This window comes from Thalia democratica, chromosome 1, assembly GCF_965202585.1.
Source record: "Thalia democratica chromosome 1, ktThaDemo2.hap1.1, whole genome shotgun sequence".
Classification (NCBI taxonomy): domain Eukaryota; kingdom Metazoa; phylum Chordata; class Thaliacea; order Salpida; family Salpidae; genus Thalia; species Thalia democratica.
Window position 1 is genome coordinate 31,785,603 of NC_139165.1, and position 26,169 is coordinate 31,811,771.

General features: G+C 24.7%; 1 protein-coding gene across 1 annotated transcript in view; it reads left to right on the plus strand.

Moving 5' to 3' along the window:
• Window positions 1–10,952: 10,952 nt before the first annotated feature.
• The window catches only part of LOC145834138 (uncharacterized), a 37,109-nt gene continuing 21,892 nt past the window's right edge, over window positions 10,953–26,169 (plus strand). The window contains exons 1-7 of the mRNA XM_082941535.1: window positions 10,953–11,044; window positions 11,240–11,416; window positions 12,674–12,771; window positions 14,424–14,469; window positions 16,191–16,291; window positions 18,279–18,398; window positions 25,584–25,734. Coding sequence (XP_082797661.1) covers window positions 10,996–11,044; window positions 11,240–11,416; window positions 12,674–12,771; window positions 14,424–14,469; window positions 16,191–16,291; window positions 18,279–18,398; window positions 25,584–25,734 — 742 coding nt within the window. The 5' untranslated portion in view covers window positions 10,953–10,995. The remainder of the gene's footprint in view (window positions 11,045–11,239; window positions 11,417–12,673; window positions 12,772–14,423; window positions 14,470–16,190; window positions 16,292–18,278; window positions 18,399–25,583; window positions 25,735–26,169) is intronic.

Sequence of the window (26,169 nt, forward strand, 5' to 3'; positions counted from 1 at the left end):
TTTGTTGCTCTAATTTTTAGCTTTGTTCTGCTTTTTAGTGTATAATATAAAAATATTATAGTACAAAATTATTTAAAAAAAGTATATAAGGGTACAGTTAGTCAGCTACTTATTGTTAAACTATTTTCTTTTGATAATAAAAGTTTGAGTATTAGGGTAATTAAAACTTTTGTATTTTATCAATTGTTTCCTAGAGTTTAGCATTTTCTTTGAAACTCAGCAAAAGTTAGAAAAAAAACAAAATATATTACATGTTTTAATTCAAAGTGCATTGAAAAAGTCTAAGAATGTATATTCTGTAACTAAAAACCTAAATGTCTAATTTTTGCTTAAACAATTTGAAAAGTCAGAATTTGTGTTTTAGCTTCTTTCTCCTCAATTTTTTCCTGAAGGTTTTCATTCTTTTTTAAGTAAGGTTCTTTTTTCTAGAAAGTAAAAGTTAAGTTCATTTTGTATGCTTGCATAATAAAAATTGATATAAAAGATACCAGACTGATCTTAATTCAAATTAATTGGGGTAATAAGTGATAAAATTGAATTAAATAAAAATAAATGCTTTGTAAATATTTTATTAATTGTTTACCAGTTCAGGGACAATCTTATCTTTTATGTTTAGTATAAAATTTGAACTGTATTTTTCTTAAAATATTTTTGTCCTGACATTAGTTCTAAATAAAAACAGTATTTGTTTAATTATTTTTCAGTTAAATCTGTATACAATATTAACCAGAATTTTCTGTTTTTTTTTAAATTTTACTTTTTTATAATTTATCTTTAAAAAAAAAAAAAAAAAAAAGCCATGGCCTTCTCAGACTAGACTTCTCAAAAAACTACCATTAAATAAACCTAAAGCCCTTTTTTTATGGTTTTCACTATCAATCATTTTTTTAGTACAAGTTTAAATATTATTACATAAAACTTTTGAGACCTATTTTTCTTTACATCAAATTCAAAATATCTGGTGTATGTTCAAACTATTGCCTCATGACCCCGCCTTTAGCCTCTTTGCTGCTTATGGCCTCCTTGTGGGCTTTTGCTTTATTAAACCCTGATATAAACTTTAACATTGAATATATTTTTATATAAGTTTCAGTATATATTAGCAATTGATTTTGGGTAACCTTTGGATGCATAGCTAAAATGTTTTAAAAACTTATGTTCTACCATAAGTAAAGACCACTTTAATAAGGTTATCAGGGTTGCCACTCTTTGAGTCAATAAATCTTCCCTGAGTGACCAAAAACTTTCTTGAGTATCACTAAACTTCTTTGAGTTTCCCTGAGTTTAATTCAAATCCTAAAAAAAAATTATTCATTAAAAACTTACAATGATAATTCTAATAATATAGAAGAACTAGCTGCAAGTCTAAAAAAATTCTAAACAAGCACTTAAAAATAAATAAAATAAACTTTTTTAAACAAAATACAGGAATTGAATCAACTAAATCTCATTCTAGATCTAGAAAAACTTTGCCAAAGTTTTTAAAAAAAAATCTTAAATTTTTCCTGAAATTTTTAGAAAAAACCAAACTGCCTTCAGTTTCCCTGACTTAAAAATTAGAGTCAAAATTCCCTGAGTTTCCCGGAGATTTTCTATAACTTGAAAATTCCCTATGTTTCCCTAAATTTTCTGAGTTACCTGAGTGTGTGGCAACCCTGGGTTATAGTACATTCTATGAAATGAACTTAAATATGTAATAAAAATTATTAATGTAAACTTAAATCTTTATTCATAGTTCTTACACATTTAAACAAAAAATTGCTACTTTTACAGACCAATTTATGGCCTGAAAGGTTTAAAAAACCCTAAGGTTTTTAAGAAGCGTTTGAAATTTTCACTAGCTAAATGTGTGTCAACCAAAAAGTTTATATTTTATACACCAATTTTCTCTAACCTTTTAGTCTGAAGTAACATACCTAATAGTCTAGTAAATTATAAAACACTACTTTTTTAGTACAAAATGTTAATTGTTACAGTAGATATTCTTACTTAAATTAACATAAAATTTAAGTGTTTCTAATTTTTGTAGTGTATGTTTGTAACAATTTTAAAAAATTAAGAATGTTTCAACTATTTTTAGTTTAAAAAAACATCAGTCTCTATATGCTTTTTTTTTAACATATGTTGTATTTTAGATATTTTGTTAAGATCAAACATGACTGCCATAGGTGTTTAGTAAATTTTTTTATGGTTTTAAAAATAAAAAAATTTCAGTCTATTTTTAGTGTAAAATCAAGTCTAATCACAAGCACTACCTGTAGAGCAAAATAACAATGAAAAGATACTATAAAACTACTAAAATTAAGATTTTTATTTTATAAATATATAAATGGAATAGTTGTTATTGTATAGATTTTTGTTGTAAATTAAAAATGTGTTACTTAAGATGTAGAATAGTTTTAATTCAAGGTATTTTTAGTGGATTTTCTTTGAAAATCAAGGCTTTTCAAAATTGTCAAATTCCTGGTTTTTCAAAATTTCAAAGTTTTCTGGCAACCTTGATTAATTTTTATTACAATAAGGTGGCATTAAAATTGTTGAGATTAATCAAACTGGAATGTTAGATAGTTTCATTGACCATAACTATGAAAGTTTACATTTTCTTTCTTTAAAAAAAAAAAACATGATGTAACACACTCGTTTTACCGAAGAAAGCTTAGAAATTGCAAGGGGTTGAGTTAGATTCTCATGTTTTATTACCTTTAAAAATATACATAAATAAATTTTTTAAATTGATAGTTTACTAAACACTATTAATCAAGAACAAATGAATGATAAAAAATTATATTTGTACATCATTAATACAATTTTCTTTTAAATTAAGTTTAACATCAACACTTATTGTTTTCTTAATATTAATTTTGAATAAAATTTGTATTTTTACTTCAAACAAGCCATAAACAATGTGTGTAAGAATAGTAAAAACAAGGTGGATCCCCTACACAAGAAAAAAAATTACAACTTGGATTACATTAGATTACAGCTAATCAATAAAAATTAGCACTAACCCGGAAATATAAGTAGTTTTATTATCTAACTATAACGAAAAAGTAAATTAGGCTAATAGACTTAATACAAAATAAATAAATAAAACACCTGAACAGCACCCGTAAACTATGAAACTAGTGAACTAAAATTGTAACTAGTTATAAGAATATCTTTACTCGGTGTAATACGATAGTACTTGTACTGAAAAAACTAAAAGCAAAATTTAATGAACATTTTACTGAAAAAAAGATAGTCCAAAGAAAGTTTTATTATTTTCCCTCTACTATTAGCTTATTTAAAAAAATGTTAATAAAATAGGTTTTATTAAATTAAAAACTGATGTCATACCCGAAACTTTCTGAATCTGAACATGGCAAAATCTAGGGGTTTGTTTAATTTTCAGGACAGTATAGGACAGGAGTCAAGACGTTAAAATGTATCCAAGTGGTGTGCGATTTAATAACCAAAGCTTTTTTCGTACATATGGTCCTGAAACCGAATATTATATAACGTTTAACAGTATTTATAATTAAAAAAAAAAAAACAGAACTATAAAAAAATATGAAAAATTGGAAATATATGAAAACTTTCTTATATTAAATATATATAAGGTCAAACTTTATTTAAAAAAATATTTTTCAGACTGTTTTATTTCCAACTAAAATATTTATATCTCACAAAAGATGGCACCTATGGCTGAAAACAAGAACACAAAAGAAACTGTTTCATCGTTAGTTTAAGTTGTACAGCTAGAATTTTTTAAACTTTATTTTATTAAATTACAAATTTAACAAACTTTTGTTTTTCAATTTTTGTGCCAATGGTCAAGTTTCTTAGATTTATATGTATTACCACCAAGTTATTATTCTACAGAAGTTCTCAAAATACAATCAAAAGCATTTCAAAGCAGACTCAACCACTTGATGCAAAAAAAGGCATTTCAAAGATAAAGTTACTCAGAAAAGAAAAAATCCAAGTTTCAAAATACCAAGTATGTTATAAAAATAACAATAATCGAATAATAACCAAAAAAAAAAGATGTTTATTATTACTTTATCAATATAAATCGTTTTAAAAATTGTAACTTAATCATTCAATTAAAAAATTAGATTAATCTTAAAGTTTTGTATCAACCCTTAAAAAAATTTGAATTAAATATATTTAAATTTTAAACGCTAAAGTGTATAAAACACCAATATTTTACTTTAAATAAAATATAAAGATAGTTTATTTAATTCAATTAAATATTTAACACGAGGCTTTTTTTTAGAATCAACTATCTACGGATGCACGCCAGTCAATTAATACAAATGGTGGCGAAAAACTAAAGATTAAACAAACAATTAAACAGGATTCCGGATACTGTAGCATGTTAGAAACTCCAGAAAGAAAGCCGGAGACTAATACGAAACCTTGTATTAAAAAAAATAAAAGGTAAGTTTTTATTTACTAAAAAAATAGAAAAATTTTCTAAATTATAGATAACTGAATATTTTATTTTAAGGAAACTGCCAGAGACCAATACAACAGAAGATCAGTTAATTCCTAAAATTAAGAAAGAAACTTTAGAACTAAACTTTGCATATATTCATGCTAAGGTAAGATATTTTCTTTTTATTACATTAAATTTAGTAAGTTTTAAATACTTTATTTAATATTTTAATTTAGGACAAAATTCAATGGCTTCTTTCCGCTTATGAGCGACAATCTAGCTTATTTTCCTCAGCAGTTTTGAGTAGAAGGTTCAACGAAAGCGAACGTGACTTGCTCAACTTCTGGACTTTAAATAGGCAAGAAACGAAATTGGGGCCTACTGCATCAAACTTTGATCAGTAAGTTTACAGTGTTCGTAGTTATAAAACTTTACTGAAGTTGCTTCATTAACATTTTATTTATACAATGAAAAACAGGATAGAAAACTTTGCCCGTAATTTGGCTCAAAACGATTTTTTCTCACGGTGCAAGCAAGAATCTTTTAAGAATTCGCTGAAACAAATAGATTGCAAATTCTATACTCAATATCTAAAAAGACTAGTTCTGAATCCAATCGAAAAGGATTTGTCTGAACAAATGAGACCGCTAATCGAAAGAATTGGAGAAGACACTTGGAGCGCATTGAGAAAATTTAACATTCCAGACGAGCTGTATAACTTAAAGGTTATTTTTCAGTAAGAAATGTATAAAGTAGATTTTTAAAATAAAATTGCTAAATATATTTAAAATGCAGCAATTCAGCTTATATGACTTAACTATTATGCTGTGTTTGATTAAAAGTTAAGGTTCTATAAATTTAGTTCAGTATATAGAAAAAGACTGGTAAACTTTGAGCTATTAGTTTAAAATATCTGCACTGTTTTTACATAAGACTTAAAAATTTAGGAAAACAGCGTATTACTGTTATCGAGGCAAAAAACTATAACACTACTACAACATTAATCATTTTTTTTGTACATTTTAAATAGAAAGTAAAGTTTCAAACTTATAAGTTTTATGATTAGTATAAACATTAACCTTAAAACAATTTAGATGACGGAAGTGACCGGTTTTAAAGACAAACTCGTACACTACACGCAACTGGGCAGGAACGCTCAAGTCTTGCGTGAGCTTACTAACAACATAAAAACAGTTGTGCAAGCGAGAAACAAACTGAACAGAGTAAGCTCAAAGCACAATTCGGTTAGTTATAACTATTTTTCTAATTAATATCAATAGTTTAAATAACTTTGTTTTTACTAGAACAAATTATAAAATCTCTTTAGTTCAGTTTACGTTAATTATTGAAACTTTTTGTGTTTAATATTTTCTTATTAAACAAATAAAATTACAGGAGTTTACAGTTTTCAAATCTCGTTCAACATTTGCTAATGAAATTGTGAAATGCATAAAGGTGTTTCTTTATGGTAATCTAAAAAGTTTAACTGACTGGCTGGAAAGATTCGCTTCCAGAAAAATATTCGGAAATTTTTATGGCTTAGAGAGTGTCTCAAAAGTTGCTAATGAAATTTTATACGAATGGGTTGACAGCAGGTTTGAATATACGTATATTTATTTTTTAAATTTTTGTCCTACATGTTTTTAAAAGCTTTTTATATAAATTTTGTTCAGTTTTATTATTGTTTTTTTTACTATTTTTCTAAACTCAGACGAACTTCACTAAATTGTTCATTTAAGTTTGTCAACTATTTTATTTTTACAGCTGGAAAGTTTGCGACAATTTGAAACAATGTGAGCACTTCTCCCACTACAACACCATTGTAGTGTTCGCTCTCACCTACTTGCACTACTTCGTTTTCGACTGCCCTCACAACGTGATTGAAACCTCGGTGATGAACGTTTCAGAAAACGCGAGTTCGCATCCGTTTGCCAGTTCGAATGCTGAATCCAACAATCAGCCAGCAGCTCCCAGACCGGAAGAACAAAACACCACCCAGCCAACCGTAACAAGCGGAACCATGCCTAACAGATCTGCTTATCAAGGTTTCGATCCTTCTTTGACCGCTTTTGCCACTGCCAGTGCCGATAAGCAGTTGAAGAAAGTTAAAAGAAGCGCGAAAGAACTGATAGCGAGCATGCCTCACTGAACTAAAAAAAAAGCGCGTTGACTAAAACAGATTTGTGTTGAAAATTAAAAAAAAATTAAATAGCGTAATGTTGTTTTAAATATCTGAATAACAAAATTTTTATTAAATTAACTTTCAGTTTTTCAGCATTTTTGTTGTCACATGTACTTATTGCATGCTTTTGACTTTTAAGCATTTTAGTATGGTCAGTTTATTTAGGTGTAAACAGAATTTAAGACTTAATAACAATAACTAAATAATTTCTTGATTATTTTTGTATAGTTTTTTTTGTTTAGTTTTTCTTATTTTATTTATGATCTTCATAGTAATACTATTTAGTCTATGATATTCTTTTAGCTGAGAAAAGGATTGCAAATTTATTTGAAAACTTTCTAAAACAAAATAAAGTGACTAAAGAATAATTTGGAATAAGTATTTTATTACTTGTACTTTTTTAAAAGGCTTTCAACAATAAGTTTGTTTCTTAATCCAACACAAGATTATATTATATTATATATTTGGATAGTGTTATATATCTTGTGTTGGATTAAGAACCAAACTTATTGTTGAAAGCCTTTTAAAAATGTACAAGTAATAAAATACTTATTCCAGATTATTCTTTAGTCACTTTATTTTTTTTAGAAAGTTTTCAAATAAATTTGCAATCCTTTTCTCAGCTAAAAGAATATCATAGACTAAATAAATTATTCACTCCATATAAAGAGTTAGGCGACTTTTCTAGTCAGCAGGCTGAACTTAGCAGAAGAATTTTTAAGGGACCAAAGTTGTATGAAGAAGATTTATTTAGCCGCAAAGTTTTTTCATTTTTTTTATGAAAGTTATTAATATGTTTCAAAATATAACTTAAAACCAAATATAATAACAACAATTTCACTTAAACTTATTTAAGGCGCACATTCTATATATTTGCTACAAAATTGGCTGTTTTCTTTGGTTTAAACAAAAACATATATAAACATTAAACTAATTTAAAGATTTCATGAGTGTTGCATGCGATCCTTATAACCTCAAACACTTTTGCATTACCACACAATAATACTTTGTTTAAACAATTATAAAAAATTTTCGTTAAATTGTATAAAAAAATTTAAACATAGTTTACAAGCTATAAATGAACTAAAGCTAAAACAAGATAAAACAACATTTAAACTTTGTTTATATTTCAAGTTAAGAAAGTGTTGAAATAGTCGTAGATAATACCATAAAAAATTAAAAAAATATATTGAAAAAGTACTAATTTCTTTATTAAATGACAAAAATAGCGCTCAAAAGATTTAATCCGAAACTTTTTTGTTATCGTACACCACGGATACAGTTTAATGTCTTTTACGGAGTTTTTTTTTTAAATGATGTTAAAACTAAAAAAAAATTCAAACGTTTTTTCATTACTTATTAAATCGACCACTTAGTTGATTGTGAATAATTTTTATGATGCTAATTTTAATGTTATAGCTTTTAATACCGTTGTTAAGACCCCTACGTTACAGAGTTATTTCGTTTGCTAACTACAATATAACCAAACTAGTTTAGATTAGAGATAGTATCTTTAGATTTTTCTACTTAAGATTTTTAATAGTATTTTTTTTCTAAAAATACAATGATCATTTATAACTATAGTTTGTTTTTGATATAAGTTAGTATCACTTCCTTAGTTTGTACATAACGTAAAAAATCCCCTTTTCAAGATACTAGTGTGTGCTCAGCAAAGCGAATTAAAATAATGTATATCTGGCAACAAAACATACAATACACAATTAATATGCAACAGAAATGTTTTCTAACACTTCAGTTTATACATATAAGTTCAAATTAATTCTAATTTAGAATCAATCATCAATTAAAAATGATGGTGACAAAATAATGTTTAAAATCAAGCTTAGCATATATTTTTCATAAGAGTTAGTTTGATATGTACAGACTCATATAAAGAAAACTACTCATGTAACTATTTTTTAAACTTTTGACTATCTTTTAGAACATAATATCAGGTACTATATTAAATTTACAAAAAAGTATTTTTACCTTAATCAAAAAAATTCTAATTTTCTACAAAAGAATTTTGTGTGGGAAAACGCAGAACTTATATGTTATATTATAAACTAATTAAAAGCTATCAAAATGTGTTATTATGTTTTAAACTATCCCAAGAAAAGCTATTTGTTGCAAGGGGTAGAGTTAAAAACTGTTGTTTTCTCACCATATAAAAAGAAAAAATCAACAAGAATTACAAGTCTGTAACTTTTGTAAAATTTATGGTTCAAAAAATTTGAAGATAAATTAGCAACACATCATATTTTGAGTCAATAAGCTTTTTTTAACAATTTATTATAAAAATAGAATATAATGTTTTTTTCTATATTTTAATTAAGTTAAGTTGACCAAATAACTATGGGTTGTAAAATTTGTTAAGGGCATAGGGGAGGTAAACACCCTTTTTTGGTTTTTTATCTTATCTTATATAGTTTTTACTAAGCTACAAAATGCTTTTTACAGATTTTAAAAATTCAAAATAATTTTTGAGATATAGCCCGTCAAAGTTGAAGGCAACAATAGGAACCTTATGGGAGGCGCAAACTAAAACAGCAAATAACTAGAAATCACTAAAAATCTATTTCCTCCTACGTTTTTTGAGATAACTACCTCAAATTTTCAGGAAATGTTTCTTGCAATATTTAGAAAATTTTGTCGGAACAGAATTTAATTAAATTGAAAAATAAAAAATTTATAACAAAAAAACAAAAAAAAAATTGTTTTTTTTGTTTATTTTTTATATAAAATTTTTATTTTTCAGTTTTTTTAAAATTCCTTCCGACAGAATTTTCTAAATATATCAAGGAACATTTCCTAAAAATTTGAGGTAGTTATCTCAAAAAACGTAGGAGAAGATAGATTTTTAGTGAAATAGTCTATTTTTCCTGTTTTAGTTTGCGCCTCCCATAAGGTTCCTATTGTTGCCTCAAACTTTGACAGGCTATATCTCAAAAATTGTTTTGAATTTTTAAAATTGTTAAAAAGCATCTTGTAGCTTAGTAAAAACTATATAAAATAAGATAAAAAACCAAAAAAGGTGTTTACCCCCCCTATGCCCTTAACAAATTAACTTTTTGTATTAACTTAAGAAAATTAAAGTGTAAAAGTTACATTTTTACTGTTATATACTTTAATTTAAATACATTTATTTTTTGTACTACTTATTATTTTTTCCTGATATGTTTTATAAATGAGTGTACAAAGTTTCAAAAATTAAAATTAAAAATATTTTTTAGTACTTTTGTTAATAAGTATAAGCTATTAAACTTTTTACAATTATTAAGCTTTTCAATTTTTTTAAACTCTTATTTCTTTAGACAAAAATAGGTTAGTTTCTTTTAAAATGGTCTATGTTTTTTGTTGAAGTTTCAATATTTTTTTGTGTTTTTTGTTTGTTGTAAAAATTGAAAAATTACCTAATGGGTTTGCATAAGCATAAAAATAATTTTTATTTGATACAGAATTTGAAAGTTAAGGGCATAGGGGGGTTAAACACATTTTTTGAAATTTGATCTAATTTAATATAGTTTTTATTTAGCTACTAGATGCTTTTTTACAGATTTTAAATATTCAAAATAGTTTTTGATATATAGCTGGTCAAAGTTAGAGGCAACAATAGGATCCTTATGGGAGGCGCAAACTAAAACTGCAAATAACTAGGAATCACTAAAAATCTATCTTCTCCTTTGTTTTTTGAGATAACTACCTCAAATTTTCAGAAAATGTTCCTTGCAATATTTATAAAATTCTGTCTTAACAAAATTAAAAAAAAAATTAAAAAATTAAAATTTTATAATATAAAAACAAAAAAAAAAACTGCTTTTTTTGTTTATATATTTTTCTTGTAATTCTTTCCGACAGAATTTTCTAAATATATCAAGGAACACTTCCCAAAATTTTTAGGTAGTTGTCTCAAAAAACAAAGGAGAAGATAGATTTTTAGTGAAATAGCCTATTTTTACTGTTTTAGTTTGCACCTCCCATAAAGAACTTATTGTTGCCTCCGACTTTGACCGGTTATATCTCAAAAGTAAGTTTGAATTTTAATAATCTTTAAAAAGCATCTTGTAGCTTAGTAAAATACCCCCTATGCCCTTAATCTATCTATAAATTTTAAATAAAATGAAACATAATTAATAAAAATACATTTTAGCTTTTATGTTCTTGACCACTTGTTCTTTAATAATACTTAAAACAACAAATTTGCATAATGACTGTTTTTATGTTGTTCTCACAAAGTTTTTAACAAAATTCTAACAAAATCTATTTGAACTTTATCTTTGTATCTAGCAAATATTGAAAGACCTGAAAAAATCTTAACCAAAATAATTGAGTTAATTAACATGAAAAAACATTAGTTGCAGTGTGGTAATTTTTAGTGAAACTTTATTAAGAAATGAACTTAACAAAAAATGAGGTAGCAGAATCCCAAGCAAACAGTATGGGTAAGTTTTATTTATTTAATAATTAAATTTGTGCTCTTATTATTTAGCACAACAAAAAGTTTTTACAACTTAAAATTTATAAAAAAAATTGCATGTGACAAAATCAATACACATAATATTAAATACTTTTAGTTGTTATTGCCTTAAATTTTCTCTATTTCTAAACAAACTTCCTAAACATAACAATATACTCAGATGCAAAAGACGCCATGGTACAAAGCAACAACACTTCGAGCAACAACAGCAAGAGCAAAGTGAAGGGAATACTGTCGCAAAGCGTGAGCACAGTGAAGCACAACAGAAGTGTCACTTTTCCCGAGGGAGACAAGATCATTGCTGGGTACAAGGAGGCCCCCAGCCCGTGGACTGATGGTTGGTATAAAAGTAATTTTAAAATGAAATAAAAACTGGTACTAAATAATTTTAGAAAAATTGTGTATATGATTATGATGGGTTATAGTGTGAACAATTTTATTTAGCTAATAGTATGTAAGTTATAAAAAAATAAACAAAAATAGAGTTAATCCTGCATAGTTTTAGTAGAGTTTTATTTGTTGATTTTCTTAAAAAAAAGTCAATAAGTTATAAAAAAAAAACTTTACAACTCAGATTGTTAATCTAATAAATTTTGGAAAATAACTATTTGTACTAGTAGACCATAAGGGGGTAAAGACATATTTTTTTGAATTTATTTGTTCTTGGTCTTCATATTTTTTTATAGTTTTAAATATATATTTGGAAAATATTAAACTCAAAATAACTTTTGTGGTATAGCAGATTAAAGTTGTGGACTTGAAAAAGTACTTTATGTAAGAACTAAAAGAAGACAGAAATTGGTCTTCAACAGTTTTTAAGCAAAAGCGTTTAAATTTTTTAGTCTAATTTTCATTTTATTTGTAGAATTAAATTTTTTTTAATATTAAAAAAAAAAATTAAGCTTTTCTAATATTTTTTATTTATTTTAGTAACAGAATACTCCCTTTTATTCATTAAGAAATGCTAAAATTGATTTTTTATAATAATACAAGAAACATTTTATAACACTGTGAGGTCTCAAGCTTAAAAAACAAAAAATATAAGACAATATTGTTGACTTAAAGTAAAATTACATTAGTTTTTGTTGATTTTAAATTTTCAAACAAATTAGCTGAAAAAGAAAGTTCATTAAATACTTTTGTGAAGGAAAACTTGAAAAAAGTTAACTTTATCTTGAAAGTTATTTTAAAACTTTTATATCCTTTAGAAAACACTTTATAGTTAATATCTAAAATGTATGGTAAGTATAAATGTATTTTTTGTAAGTAAAAAATCCTTGACACCTTATGGCCAATGGCCATAGACAAGTATATTTTATTAACTTGTAACGTATATCTTGTGTTACAGATTGCTTTAATATGAAAAGCAAAAAAAATATGGTAAAATAAATTTAGTTTTTGTGTTATGAGTTTTATGATATTTTAAAACTGAGCAATTCATTCTTGCATTACTGATATTAAAAGTGTTTACTTTTTTTTCAAACATATCAACGTTTTAAATTCAACACAGTTTATTTAGTCCAGTATAAATAGTTTAAAGTTAGTTTAGCATATTTTTTTCATTAACACATAAAAACTGATAATTTTTTCACAGCTAATTGCACCTCGTCAGATGAACTCATCCAGGAGTATTTGAATTCATGCCAAGAGTTGGCAGTGAAACCGATCACTAAACTTCTGTTGCAACTACAAGTAAGTTTGTTTTAATAGTATTGGTAAATATCTGTGCACTTCTGTTATGTAAGATTGTTCTTAAGCTTTAAGCTAAGTAAAGTTAAATTCGATGCTAACATTTTTTCCCAATTTTGTTTTATATTATTCTTTTCCCCCATTAAAAGTTTAATAAGATTTTTCTCAAAATATTGTACACAATTTGTTTATTAAGAAACCAATTTTATATTCAATTGTAAATTTAAATAGTTTTTGGTTAGCAGAAGTAATGCTTTTTTTTGTGAAACTTTAGTTTTTCTTAAACCAAAATTTTTTTTAACAAATTTGTTTTTACTCTTTTATTTCAACGTAAATTAGTAGTTTTAAAGTATAAGAAATATTAGAAAAAAATTTGGAGCAAGCAAATTTTACTTATTGTTATTGTTGTTCTTCAACTTTCTCAAGTATTATAAATAGCTTTAATCAAAACAATAAGGGCTTAGTAGTATGATTATTTATGATTTCTCTAAAGATGAATTTGACAAATACAAAATTGTTTCTTTTTAAAGTATTAAAGTAATTACTAGCTAATGTTAAGTTTTATGTAATTTTTGTGTTTGTTGCCTAAGTATTAAATATTTTAAAGTTTTTTTTTCACCTATTGTCATTTTCACTCAGTTGAACTATTGTTTTTGTAACTGGATATAAGTAGTTTTAGAAAAAGAAAACATAAACTTTCTGATTGTTTTAACAAATGTGGGTTAAATTTTTGTAAAGTTATACTTTTCTTTAAGCGTCAATATCAGTAAATTTTTACTTTAAACTAGTGTTTATACTTTATATTATTCAAATTTATTTTACAAACAAAGATAAATGCATATTAAACTCGTATTGCAGTTTTAATATTAAGTTTAAGATAAACTTTTATATGTCTTCATTTTAGATGCTGTTCTATTAATTATTTTATCAAAAAACTGCATAAAAAAAGTAATAATAATTTTTTTATACCATCATTGTTTTTTTAGATTTTATACATTCTATCTCAAGATATGTTTTATTTTTATTTTACATTAATTTTATGTATAAATATAATGAATTTACAGATTGTACTAAAGTTATATAAATGTTTATTTATAGTCTGTGCCTAAAAACGAAATATTTGACAAAGTTTAAAAACAAAATTAAAATAAAGCTTTTTAAAATAAATTTATAGTTTTTGATTAAGATTAAGTTTTTCTAAATATCTTACAGAAATTTATTGATTTAACTGTAACTTTTTATAACAAAAGTGTGTCTACAATTTTAACATTGAATAAATAAACTTTAACTGTAAAATAGCATAATTAAAGCGTTAATTTAACAAGCCTTTATTCGAAACAATTGAGTTGTGTGTATATGATATTCTTAAAAAATGATTATTACTGTTAACATAAATTTAAATTAATAGTTGCTCAATTATTATTTTTTTTCACCCATTGAAGTTTGACTTTAATGGAACTTTATTTTTGTAACTTTATGTATATTAAAGTTTTATCAGAAAAAAGTGAAAAAAAAAGAATTGTACTAATACTACTCTTTCATTTAGTTTTTAACATTTCAACAACTTGTGTAAAATACTTTAATATCACACAACCAAAACTTTACATTGTAACTTTAGTATAATTAATATTTTAATATAAATATTTTTATTATAGGAAATCAATGATTTTAGTGTCAGGTCTGCGTCTCTCACGTTAAAAGGTTTGAAATTTTGTTTGTTTGTTTTATTATCTAATATGTTTTTTTAAGGAATACAAGTGTCATTGTATTAAAAAGTATTTAAAACATGTCTTTTTTTTAGTTTTTTTAGTTTTGTAAAGTGTTTTAAGTTTTTGATTCAAGTTTATAAAATTAGAAAAAAAAAATTAAAAAAAGTTACATTGAAATGTTGTTATTTCATTTTAAAAATCTAAATACATTACCATTTATTAAATTATCAAACTTTATAGTTACAATTCGACTACAAGTCATTCCTTTAAAAGTTTTTGAATTGTTGATTTTTAAAAGTATGTTAAAAACAACATAAGATTTAAACTTCATTAAACGATTTAGTTAAAGAATAATACATAAGTTTTCACTTATCACGATTTGTTCATAACTAATTTAAGTTAATAGTTTAAACTTTAAAAAAATTTATTTTTATAAAAGTGTAAATGAGATTTGTTACTTGTGTTTTTAGTAAATAAACGAAAAGTTATGTGTTATCAAATGTATAAAAGCTAGATAAATATATTACATGTTTAAAACACTTTTTCTTTCCTTTACGTTTTTTATCAAATATAATTTAGATGACTTATTTGTTTAACGTAATATGAAACACTTATTTTCTTAACATATATTTACCAAAGTATTCATTCCATTTTATAGTATAGTTAAAGTTATTATGTATTTTTAATCGATTAACAATTTTCCTTCTAAAATTCATTATTTCAGCTAAAGATACTGCGTTATTTGAAGACCAAATGTATGATTAACAGTATATAAATGATAAAAACAGTATTAATGAAAAAAAGTATATTTTGAAAATTTTAAACTAAAAAAAAAAACAAAATTTTGGTTTTAAGTTTAGCAAATTATTCTGAACTTAAACTTAAATATTACTTCAATTTGTGTTTTAAGCTGCATTTAATTTAATATTTTATTAAAAAAAAAGTTTTTATAGCTGGGTTACTAAACACATATACTTGTACAAAATTGGTAACACATGATTTATTTTGTGTTTAAAGTTACACTTAACTTAGTATTTTATAGTACAAAAGGTTCAATTGTAACAAGAGTTGTTATACACATATACTTGTGCAAAATTGGTAACACATGATTGACTATTAATAATTAACTATCGATCAATAATTTGTTAAAGAAGTTTCACTTTTAAATGCTAATCCACGTACAGCTAGTCTATACTCTTGTGTAGAGCTAAAGTTATAAGTTATATTTTAATAATTTAAAACCATCTATGGTGTACCTATCGGTTGTAAACTAACAAAAATTTTCTTTAAAAGAGCTTTTAATCTCAGGTACTTTAATGAAATTGAAAATGATAAACTCTAAAGCTATTGCCAATTTTATTTTAGAGCACAATAAAGATATAAAGATTTAACAATGTTTTAATGTTACACCTGATAATTTTTAGCAACTACTTAAAACCATGGCATTTTTCAGTTAAAACTTCTTTGAGAAGCTGCTGATACATAAGAATGAAGTATAATGTTTGAGCATAATTTTTAAATATAATTAAAAAAACATTTTTAAAATACAATAAAAAAATAACTACATTTGCATTTCGTTTGCATTCAAATATCTACAAATCTACTTTTTTATTATTTCAGATGAAAAATGGTTTTGAAAAATTATATTTTAACAAAGTACCTGTACAACTACCGTGTTTTTTAAATTATTAACCATTATATCTTATACTTCAGGTGAAAATTTGGACATAAAAGCAGTGGACACGTTAGAGTCAATATTCAGAAGAGTCCAGTTCAACATCATAGATTTGGAGGCCACCAACCTCACCGAAGACGTTTGTTTGAATTAATTGTTTTATTTATAAATATCAATTGTGTTTTTGTTTTTTTCATTTTTGAAGCTATCTAAAAATATAATTCCCACATTGTAAAAAAGAAAATTTATTAAGTATAGTAGGTAAATTGAGATATCCCTCGTTTATTACTAGAACGAGTATTACGTTTACATATTATAAAATACTAAAAATATAAAATGTATTCTGTTAATTCTCTTTTAAAGGTATATTAAAGTATATTATACACCTGTAAATAAAAAAAAAACAACTTTTTGACTGCATTTTTATGTGAGTAAAACAAATTTTGTTCAAGTTTTCAGACACACTAAACTAAGTACATATTATACTTATGTTTAAGCATTGTTTATTTAGTTTTTATGTTTATTTATTAAAGTTTACATTTTACAACAATTCTTGAGTTTCGTTTTAAGTTGATATTTAAACTTGAATAAAAGGGTAATAATGTATTCTCTTCACAAACAGTTACTTCAATAAATCATACTGTTCTTTAAAAATATCTGATCTTTCATGTTTACTTACAATATACTTTTAATTTATATATGCTATAAATCATTCATTGATTCAGCAAAGCAGATCACATTCCCTGAGGCAGTAATAAAAAGAAAAAATAGTTTCCACTGTTTACATAAGAACAGCAGTTTGTATTTTAGCATGCGTTTATTGCGGTTGTCTAGACGCTGCTTGCATGTATATATATATCACTGTGATGCACACGTATTTAATGTATACGTTATCTAAGCTTTATTTAATTATTCTAAAAAAACAATTTTGATACAGCTTCTGTTTTTCCAAGCCAGTTATGTTGTGAAGTTCTTTCAAAGTAAAGTTTAAACCTTTTTACAAATTCTTTGTTATATTAGTATGTAATGTTACACGCTGTATTTATATATACAAATGTGTATGTGATATAAAATAAATTGTTTAAGATTTTTTCAAAGTTTTCTTATAACTTTCCAAAAGTGTAATTATTTTTTATACAGTGGTTGTATTTCAGCTTCGTTCTGTTGTGCAGTTTTTCCTTAATTTAGAGTTCAAATTTTTTTACAATTACACTGTTGTATAATGTATATACAAATATTGCTGTTGTTTAGTTATGTTTAGATTATTCATGTTGTATTACTTATTACTGTGTTTTTTTTTGGTAAAAAGTTGTTTAATCATTTAGTTATCACAGTAGTTGATACTTTGTGTTTTGCATTTTTGTCAAGTGCATAACACAATTAAAAAATAAAGTAAATAAACTGTTATGTATCTCATAAAAATAATTTTCTTTAATTAGTAGATAAATTTTGTTTTCAAGTCTTTTGTGTTATTAAATGACAAGTTTCATCAATTTAGCATTTTAAAAATTTTATATAAAAAGTTAAAAAAGTTTAGTTTTACAACATAAGAATAATCCAAACGATAGAACTATTAAACAGAACCATTTCTAATCTCTATTTAACTTTGCTAGCCACTACTAAAAAGAACAATTAGTTTTGTATTGTTAAAATACATTATAAAAATAGTTAATGTTGTATTTTCTGCTTAAGTCTATTTGTAATAAAAGCAAAAATTATAATGTAATTGGAAATTAAAAAAAAATTGTGTATAAGCAAAAAAAAGTGCTATTTTATTTTTGTACATTTACATAGTAAAGAAGAGTTCATACTTAAGAGTAAATTTTTTTAATCGCTTGCAATATTATAATTAACACGAGTTATCACCTAACTACGATTCAAATACCACTGTCAAAACTAACAGAGTTGTTAGCTTTTTATCGGAAACAAGTTAACTTTGATTGAAATAATAACTATAATAATAAAGATTAACAATTCACATTATGACAATATAACTAAAATCAATAATAATAATAGTAATAACAATAATAATAATAATAATAATAATGATAATAATAATACTAATAATAATAATAATAATAATAATAATAATAATAATAATAATAACAATGATGTACTTCCAACAGAGTGGAGCTGCCCTGTTCGACATGTTGGAATTCTACGAGAGCGGTGTCAACGTTCTCGTAGGTTTCAACAAGAACTTGGGCACCAGGGGTTGGCAGGCAGCAGCGCACATGCTCAGGAAGGTTTGTTCCTATTTACATATATACATATATATATATTAGTTGTATGTGCAAAGAGGGATTTCTGTATATCATTCCCATAACAATTAGTTTTTGATTTTTATTTTTATACCTGTCTGTTGTGAAAAGTTTATTATTTATAATTTGAACTAATTTTTAACACAAAAAAGTTGTTTGCTCGTAAATTAGTTATGATTTGCTTTTTGCTTATGTATTCTAATGAGTTTATGTGATAAAATGAAACAAGTCAAAAGCATTTTTTCAAATGAAACTTTTTTTATTTGAATATTTTTGTGTGGTTTTGTAAGAAAAGTTGGTTATATAAGAAAATATGTTTTTCTTGTGAATAATTGGTTATGTACATTTTAGATTTACTTTAGTTTTATAAATTATTTAATTATATACCCTTGTGTAATGTTATGAATTCATCATTTATTATTTCCATTAGTTTAAGACATTGATGAATATTTTTGTTTTAATCATTATTTTAATGTTGCTAGATTTTTGTGACGTGATAAATTATATGCCATAAATTATGTCAGAGGTTTTTTATATAAAAGTTTTTGTTAATGTAAATCTTAATGTGCAATTTATTATGCATATGCTAAAGGTGTAAATAAAACAAAAATGTGATTACTACTGTCTACTCAGCTTTTGTTAAAAACTATTTGCTTTCCAAGTACTGTTTAATATTTTACAAAAATACTTTACTTTTATTGAGAATTTAGGTAACTTAATTTATGTATAGTACAATAAAGGTTTCATTATTCTTAAAAGTAACTAAATTTGTATAAATAATTACTGTTTTGAAAATTTTATTGAATACTTTTGAGTAATTTATGTCAGATTTTCATGTTATAATCAGTTCTTTTTAGTGAAAAGTTTTATGTTTACATATATTTTACTGTTTTTCAACAAATCATTACAATAATAAATGTAAGCAGCTGTTAAAAATAAGTTTTAATAGTTTGATTTAAAAATTTTAAGCAAAAAAAAGTATTTTACTTTAACATTTTATTTTTTCCAAGTCATTTTTTTAGTTTACTTAAAAGTTTTCATGAGTACATAACAAACTATAAAACACACATGTATCTATTTTAATTATAAAAATATTTAACTCATGATAGTTTCATAGAGCTTGATTGCAAAGTTCAAAAGTCTAAGATGTAATCCTTTTTGAAGCTTGATTTTTTAATGTTGTTATAGTCATTTAATTGGGTCGTAGGTTAAAAGAGCTTTCATAACGAAACTGAACTGAATGTAAAATAATATGCTGAAAAAATTGATTTAAAAGCTCAATCGATTTTACTTCTGTATCTTTCGAAAACCAAAACATACTTCTTTTGTGAACTTGTAAAAAAATTTGCTTTTTAAGTTGTTGAGTTTTTGATATTTTAATTTTTTTAATTAAAACTGAGGTTTACTACTACCGACTTTTAAAATTTCTTCAACCATCTATTTCAGGGTTTCCCAAACTCATTAACTAAATCGCCCACTTTTCAGAAATTTGAAAAATAATCGCCCCCCACGATTTTAAAATTAGTTTTTCTCTTAAGTACAAACTTTTGAGCCAAAAAATTGTTTTCGAAATGTAATTTAGTCTGGTATTTCTTATAGACACTGTTTTCGGCTGTGTTCAAAATAATTTATAGGGCTTGAGAAAATAAGTTACTGTTGTTTTCTTATAAGCCCAGTGAAGTGTATAAAAATAATTAAATATTAAAAAGCCTTGTGTAATCAGTAATCAATTCTGTTTAAATATGAATTGTTTTGAAACTAATGAAACTTTTAGGGTAGTGGTGGACAATTTTTGTAGTCAGCGATTCATATTTACTAAAAAATCATTTCTTGTTTCAACTCTTTTAAAAAATGTAATTGCGGGCTGCATAATTTACAAAAATAACATGTAGAAAACTAAAAAAACTCGAGCATAATTGTAATAAAATGATTTACTATTATTGTGATCTAGAAATACTAAAGTAACTAAAAACCAAGTTGAAAGTGTATTTCAAAATCATAAACATCAAAAAACTTAATTTTGTTAATTTTGCACAAGTAGTTTCAAGTTACTTGGCGGGTCGAAATTTGATTGAATCTGGACCGTAAGTTACCAATCTGAAATCTTAACTGAAACCTGACATTATAACTATCTCTCATTTACCGAATTTCGGACATTTAGAGTGAATACTAAGTAACTTATTTAAGCCGCACAAAATACTTGTATTATTATTTAAATAGGCATATTCTAAAATAAAATACCAGAGATTAAAAAACTGAAAAAGAATGAACAGATTTTTTTAAACATAATGAAATAGATATTAAAACATTATTGCTGATCCAGTTTTAGGAAGTTTAACCGACTGGTTGACTATCTCACATTAAAAGTGGGTTTATCAATACTTTCTGTTAATGCAGTAAATTATTAATTTCAATGCTGAGATATATTTTAAGCAAGTTAGTTGTAAAATTAAAAATTTAATTCTAAACTTTTTAAACTATATGTTTTGTAGTAGAATACCATTATATAGTTTTTGACTTAAAATAACTTTTAGGAAACTAAACCTTAGTTTCAACATTTTTTTTCTTCGTTTAAATTAAAAAAAATCAAATGTTTTACAGTTAATTCTGTGAACAGAAAGTAATCGATTAAAAAAATCTGTTAATTGTGTTAAGACTTTCTTTTGTAACTGTAGCAGTCTTTTTGATTGCTTATTTAATACTGTTTAATTTTCTTTTTTCTCTAGTTATTAGCCTATAATAATTTACTAGAAAAAATAGTGAAAAACTAAAAGCTAGTGTTCAACTATTAAAATAAACAACATATTCTAATTGCTAACATATTAAAAAATTAGATAAAACAAAAAGCAGTTGTATCAATAGTTTAAAATTATTTAATATTTAGATTTTCTAACAGTAAAAAATCAAGTTAGAAAATAAGTTTGAGTTTAATAATCTTTTAAATGAAAAAGTTGAAGCATTTCAAATAGAGACATAAAATCTGTACTCTTTTAAAACCAAAAATAATTTTTGAAATAAAGACTTTAATGGTTATCAAGGTTTTTTTATTTATACAGATTAAACAAGTAATAACAAAAATATGTCAAATAAATTTCTTTCAAACAAATACTTTAACCACTATGCTATAAAAACTTTTAGTGTAATGTAAATCGACAAATATAAACTACAAAATTAACCAGGTCAAAACAAAGCTATTAACATATTTAAAACATAAAACATTTTATAAATCCAGTAGACTTCCTCTTCAATTCGCACTTTGAACAATATAAAAAAGTTTAAACTAAAAAATTATTATCATTTTTTTTACAAAATAATAAATTTAAATATGTTATATGCAATAACTTTATGAATAAACATGAAATCAACTAAAACATAAAACAAACAGTCATAAAAATAAAGATCTATGTAAGCTATTAAATATTGTGTATTTTTTGTTTTATTAATACTTAGTTATTAATAGACTTTATTTAAGTTAAATTTAAGAAAGTATAAGTTTGCACTTTTTTTGAGTAAAAAGTACGAACTTAAGAGGAAGTCTACCGTAATTAATATTTATTAGGCATTATGCAAACCTGTTATAGAATAAATAACTTAAAAGATTTTTTAATATAAAAAGACTACTTAAATACAATACAAACCGGGTTAAACAAGAAGTATTTTAAAAGATCAAATAAATAAAAAAACTTTCATAAAATAATGTCTGCTACTGAATTCAAATATAATGCGAAGGATGAGGTTCATGAATTGTTGCAAGTTTTTCTAATCTGATTCTAAATCAGTCAAATAAAGCCTCAAGTCACCTCCTTTACAAATATTTAGATTAGATATTTTGCTCAAGATGTTGATAACTAAACTGAAAGCTTTCTCAACAACATAGCTAGAAGAAAAAACTACACACAACAATCTAAATTCCTCTCAAATGATTGGATACTTTTGCCTTAGGTTTTGTTGAGTTCAAAAGCTTTCATTTCGTTTTTTGGAAAAAATTACTTTAAGTTCAAGGTCAGTTTGTAAGTCGGAAAAGGTTTCCTGTGAGTGTTTACTTCAAAAAGATCTGCCACGAAGGGATCCATATTTTTATCTATATGATAGCTTTTTTGTGTCAAACCGAAATTTTACTACTTAATATGAAGAAATTGTTAAAAGTTCCAAATTAAAAAAAAAATTTGCCTAAATTGTCAAATTCCAGGTTTTTCAAGGTAAATTGGCAACCCTGTATAGTTTTATTTCTTAGTCTAACTTAATGACTTTTTAAAAAACAATTGGAAATTTCATGAGGTGATAGTTAATATAAAAAACATAGATTTTTACAAACCATTTATGATCCTAAATAACATATATGTAAGGTTAAAAAATAGTGAAAAGAATTCCGATCGTCTATGATCTATGTAAGTGTTAAATAAGAAAATATATAATTGAAAATATGTAATTAACTTGAATGTAGGAGTCATAAGTACTTGATTTCTTTCTCTATATTTTACATAAACACAATAAACTTTTTTGTTTAAGTTTTACCACATGGTCAAATATTTAATAGCAAGCTAAAATTAGTAAAATAGCAAAATAAAAAGTAAAAATTTTATGACAACCCAAAATTTTAAAATCGCCCCCTTTTCGCCCCTTTACTAGTTATCGCCCACCCTTTCGCCCCCTTACTAATTATCGCCCCCCGAAATACTAAAATCGCCCCCAGGGGGGCGATATCGCCCACTTTGGGAAACCCTGATCTATTTACTTTTTATTTGCTTATTTTACTTTAAGTTTATAGACTTATGCTTTTGTTGAAAACATATTGTACTTCTAAAACATTTTTAAAAACTTTAATAAACAAAATTTAAAATGTATGTTTAAAAAAGGTCCTGTCATTGTTTTTTGTAACTAACTTTTTGAAATAATAACAAAACTGTTTTATCGTTTTATAGTTTAAAGTAAGTTTTTCTCATATCGAAAATCCTTATTTTCGGTCAATCTTTTTGTTTGAGACTAGCCATTAGTAACTGTTTTTCTATTTGATTTATGTATCTATTTGATTTTTAACAAGTTTTAATGTATTTTTGATGCATTTTCTAATAAATTACTAAAGTGTTGAAAAAAGCATTTTAGTATAGTGAAACTTTAAAACCAGTAAACTAGTGAACAATGCAGAGTAATTGTATATGTGTATTGTGTGTTGACTAGGAGAAATGATACATAAACGTGTATCAATTTGCTGTAGGAAGCATGTATAATTTAACAAAGGTTATCCAATTCCATTGTGCGCATCTATAATAAGATGTTAAGTAATTTAATAAAAGTATCTTTATTTTTACAGTATAAAAAAAACTTTCGTATTTTATTGTGATAGCAATTATCCTACTTTTTAATGATCGATGGCAAAGCGTATTTTGTACCATATTTTCTAGGGTTTTCATTGAAATCCTTCTTACTTTTGTGCAGTAAAACTATTTGAAGATGGTAGCATTATTACAATTTTTTATTAACAGCTTTGCATTTAAGAAAAACATTGTTAAGGTTTTATTGAAATATCTAAAAGTGAGTTTGTTTTGTATGAAAACCAAAACATGATTTTACAAAACTGTTTTACAGCTGTTTAAACCTTTGAAGTTACCAACTTTTAACTTTTATAATTACACTTAAAATTCGAGTTGTAAAACTTTAAACGAAATTTCCTAAACAGTAATATTTGCTGCATCTTTTAACTTTTATAATTGAACTTCAAATATAAATTCGAGTTGTAAAACTTTAAACGAATATTCTTTGTTTAGTAATATTTGCTGCATCATCATAATGTAAAGCTTGTTTGATAAAGGGGTGTGCTTCAGGTGTATACAATATAAAATATTTCTCAGAATTTTTTGTAAACCTTATGAGAAATTATTATTTATTATGTGGTTAGCATGTGTCAACTCATTAACTTTTTACAATTTTAGTTTGGTACATTAGTTGTTATTATTATTGAAAATTAATAAAAATTACAAAATTGCTAATTTATTTTAGAATACTTGGTTTACAAACATTAAACTCTTGTGTATTTCTTTAATAAAAAAAAAAGTTTTAAACTAAAATAGATTAATTGAATATATTTTTTATTTTGCCTTTGGCCATTCAAAAATCAACAAAGCGCGAAATCAGATAAAGTTGTTTATCTAATGTAAACAAAACTAAAATATCTACAATTTATTGTTTACAAAACTTTATAACATTTATTTATTAACAATTAGTTCATTCAAACTTAAAATGCTTTGTCACTTGTCATATTAATTATACATTTTACTTTTGTGTTAGCTTTATCAACATTTAGTATTATACAATAAAGAAATTATCAGGATATAAAAAAAAAAACTTCAATATTTCGTATAAACTACTAAATATTAATAAATAAGTTAGGTAACAAACACAATCTTCACTTATCACCAATTTTTTATCTTTTTAAAACGTTTATTATCAGTATTTTGATTAAATAACTTCTATAAAAAAATGTTACTTTTGCATCTTTGATCATTATATGCAGCTTGCAGTCACGAAAGTTACTGTGTTAATATTTTATGAAACGTTTCTCTTGTCTCTCAAATCTACCACAAAAATTTTTGAAAAGTTGGAAGCTTTGTTCGTACGTGATCATTGTTTATTTAAAACTTTTTTTGATGTTTGTTTAGCTATGGTGTGTAAGTATCGTTTGAAATTTATGGAAATAAAACTGATATCAATTAAAAATGTTGTGTTAATAAAAAAAGGCCATGTGTTTTCAGTAAATTAAATAAAAAACTAATCAGTATAAGGTTACATAAATTTAAATAACTATTATAAATATTGTATAAAAAAAATTATCCAAAATAAAACTACGAGTATGGTTTTAATTGTTTTATATATTTTTTTGATGCCATGTTTGTCCTATAGAACTTATTGAATAGTTCATTTGTTGTACTAGATAGTAAAATTTACCTTTTTTTCTTAATTATATCCGGGTTTCCTAGAAAATATATCACCCCTAATGCCCCTTTAGTTTGTAAACAATTGATTTATACAATAAAGGTAGTTAAATCCAATACATTTGTTTAATTAGACATTGTTTTAGAAATAACTTATTAAACTTTACTAATAATCCTTAAAAAATATATACTGACCACAACTATTTTAAATATTTTAAACTATACCACTTTTTCTACACAGATGTCTTGTCTACGCTTGTTCGATGGCCACAGCGTCCCCATCACCAAGGAGTCAATAAATTTCGTGGCTCGTGCTTTAAGATTTTCTCACACCCTGGTGACCCTTCACCTCGAAAACTGCTCACTGAGCGGCAGAAACATGCTCATGCTAGGTTTGTGTTTGTTTGAGTCTAGTTTTTTTTTTATGATATTTTTTCTAGCTTTTGTAAATAATTTGATAGTAACATTAATAATAGTTAAGTTATAAACATACAAGTTATACTCAATGTTTATGCTATGACTTATTTATGATGCTACTTATAACATTTCATTAATTTTGTTAAGTTAGTTTAAGGCCATAGGGTAAGCCATGTTTTTTACAAGTTGGTCTTATTTTATACAGTTTTTACTAAGCCTCAAGTTGCTTTTTACCATTTCAAAAAATTCAAATTTATTTTTGAGATATTACCGGTCAAAGTTGAGCCGCATCATAGGTTCCTTATGGGCAGGGAAAACTAAAACATGGAAAAAAGACTATTTTGTTTAAAATTTATCTCCTCCTAAATTTTTTAAGCAATCTTCTTCAAACTTTCACAGTTTAATCTTTA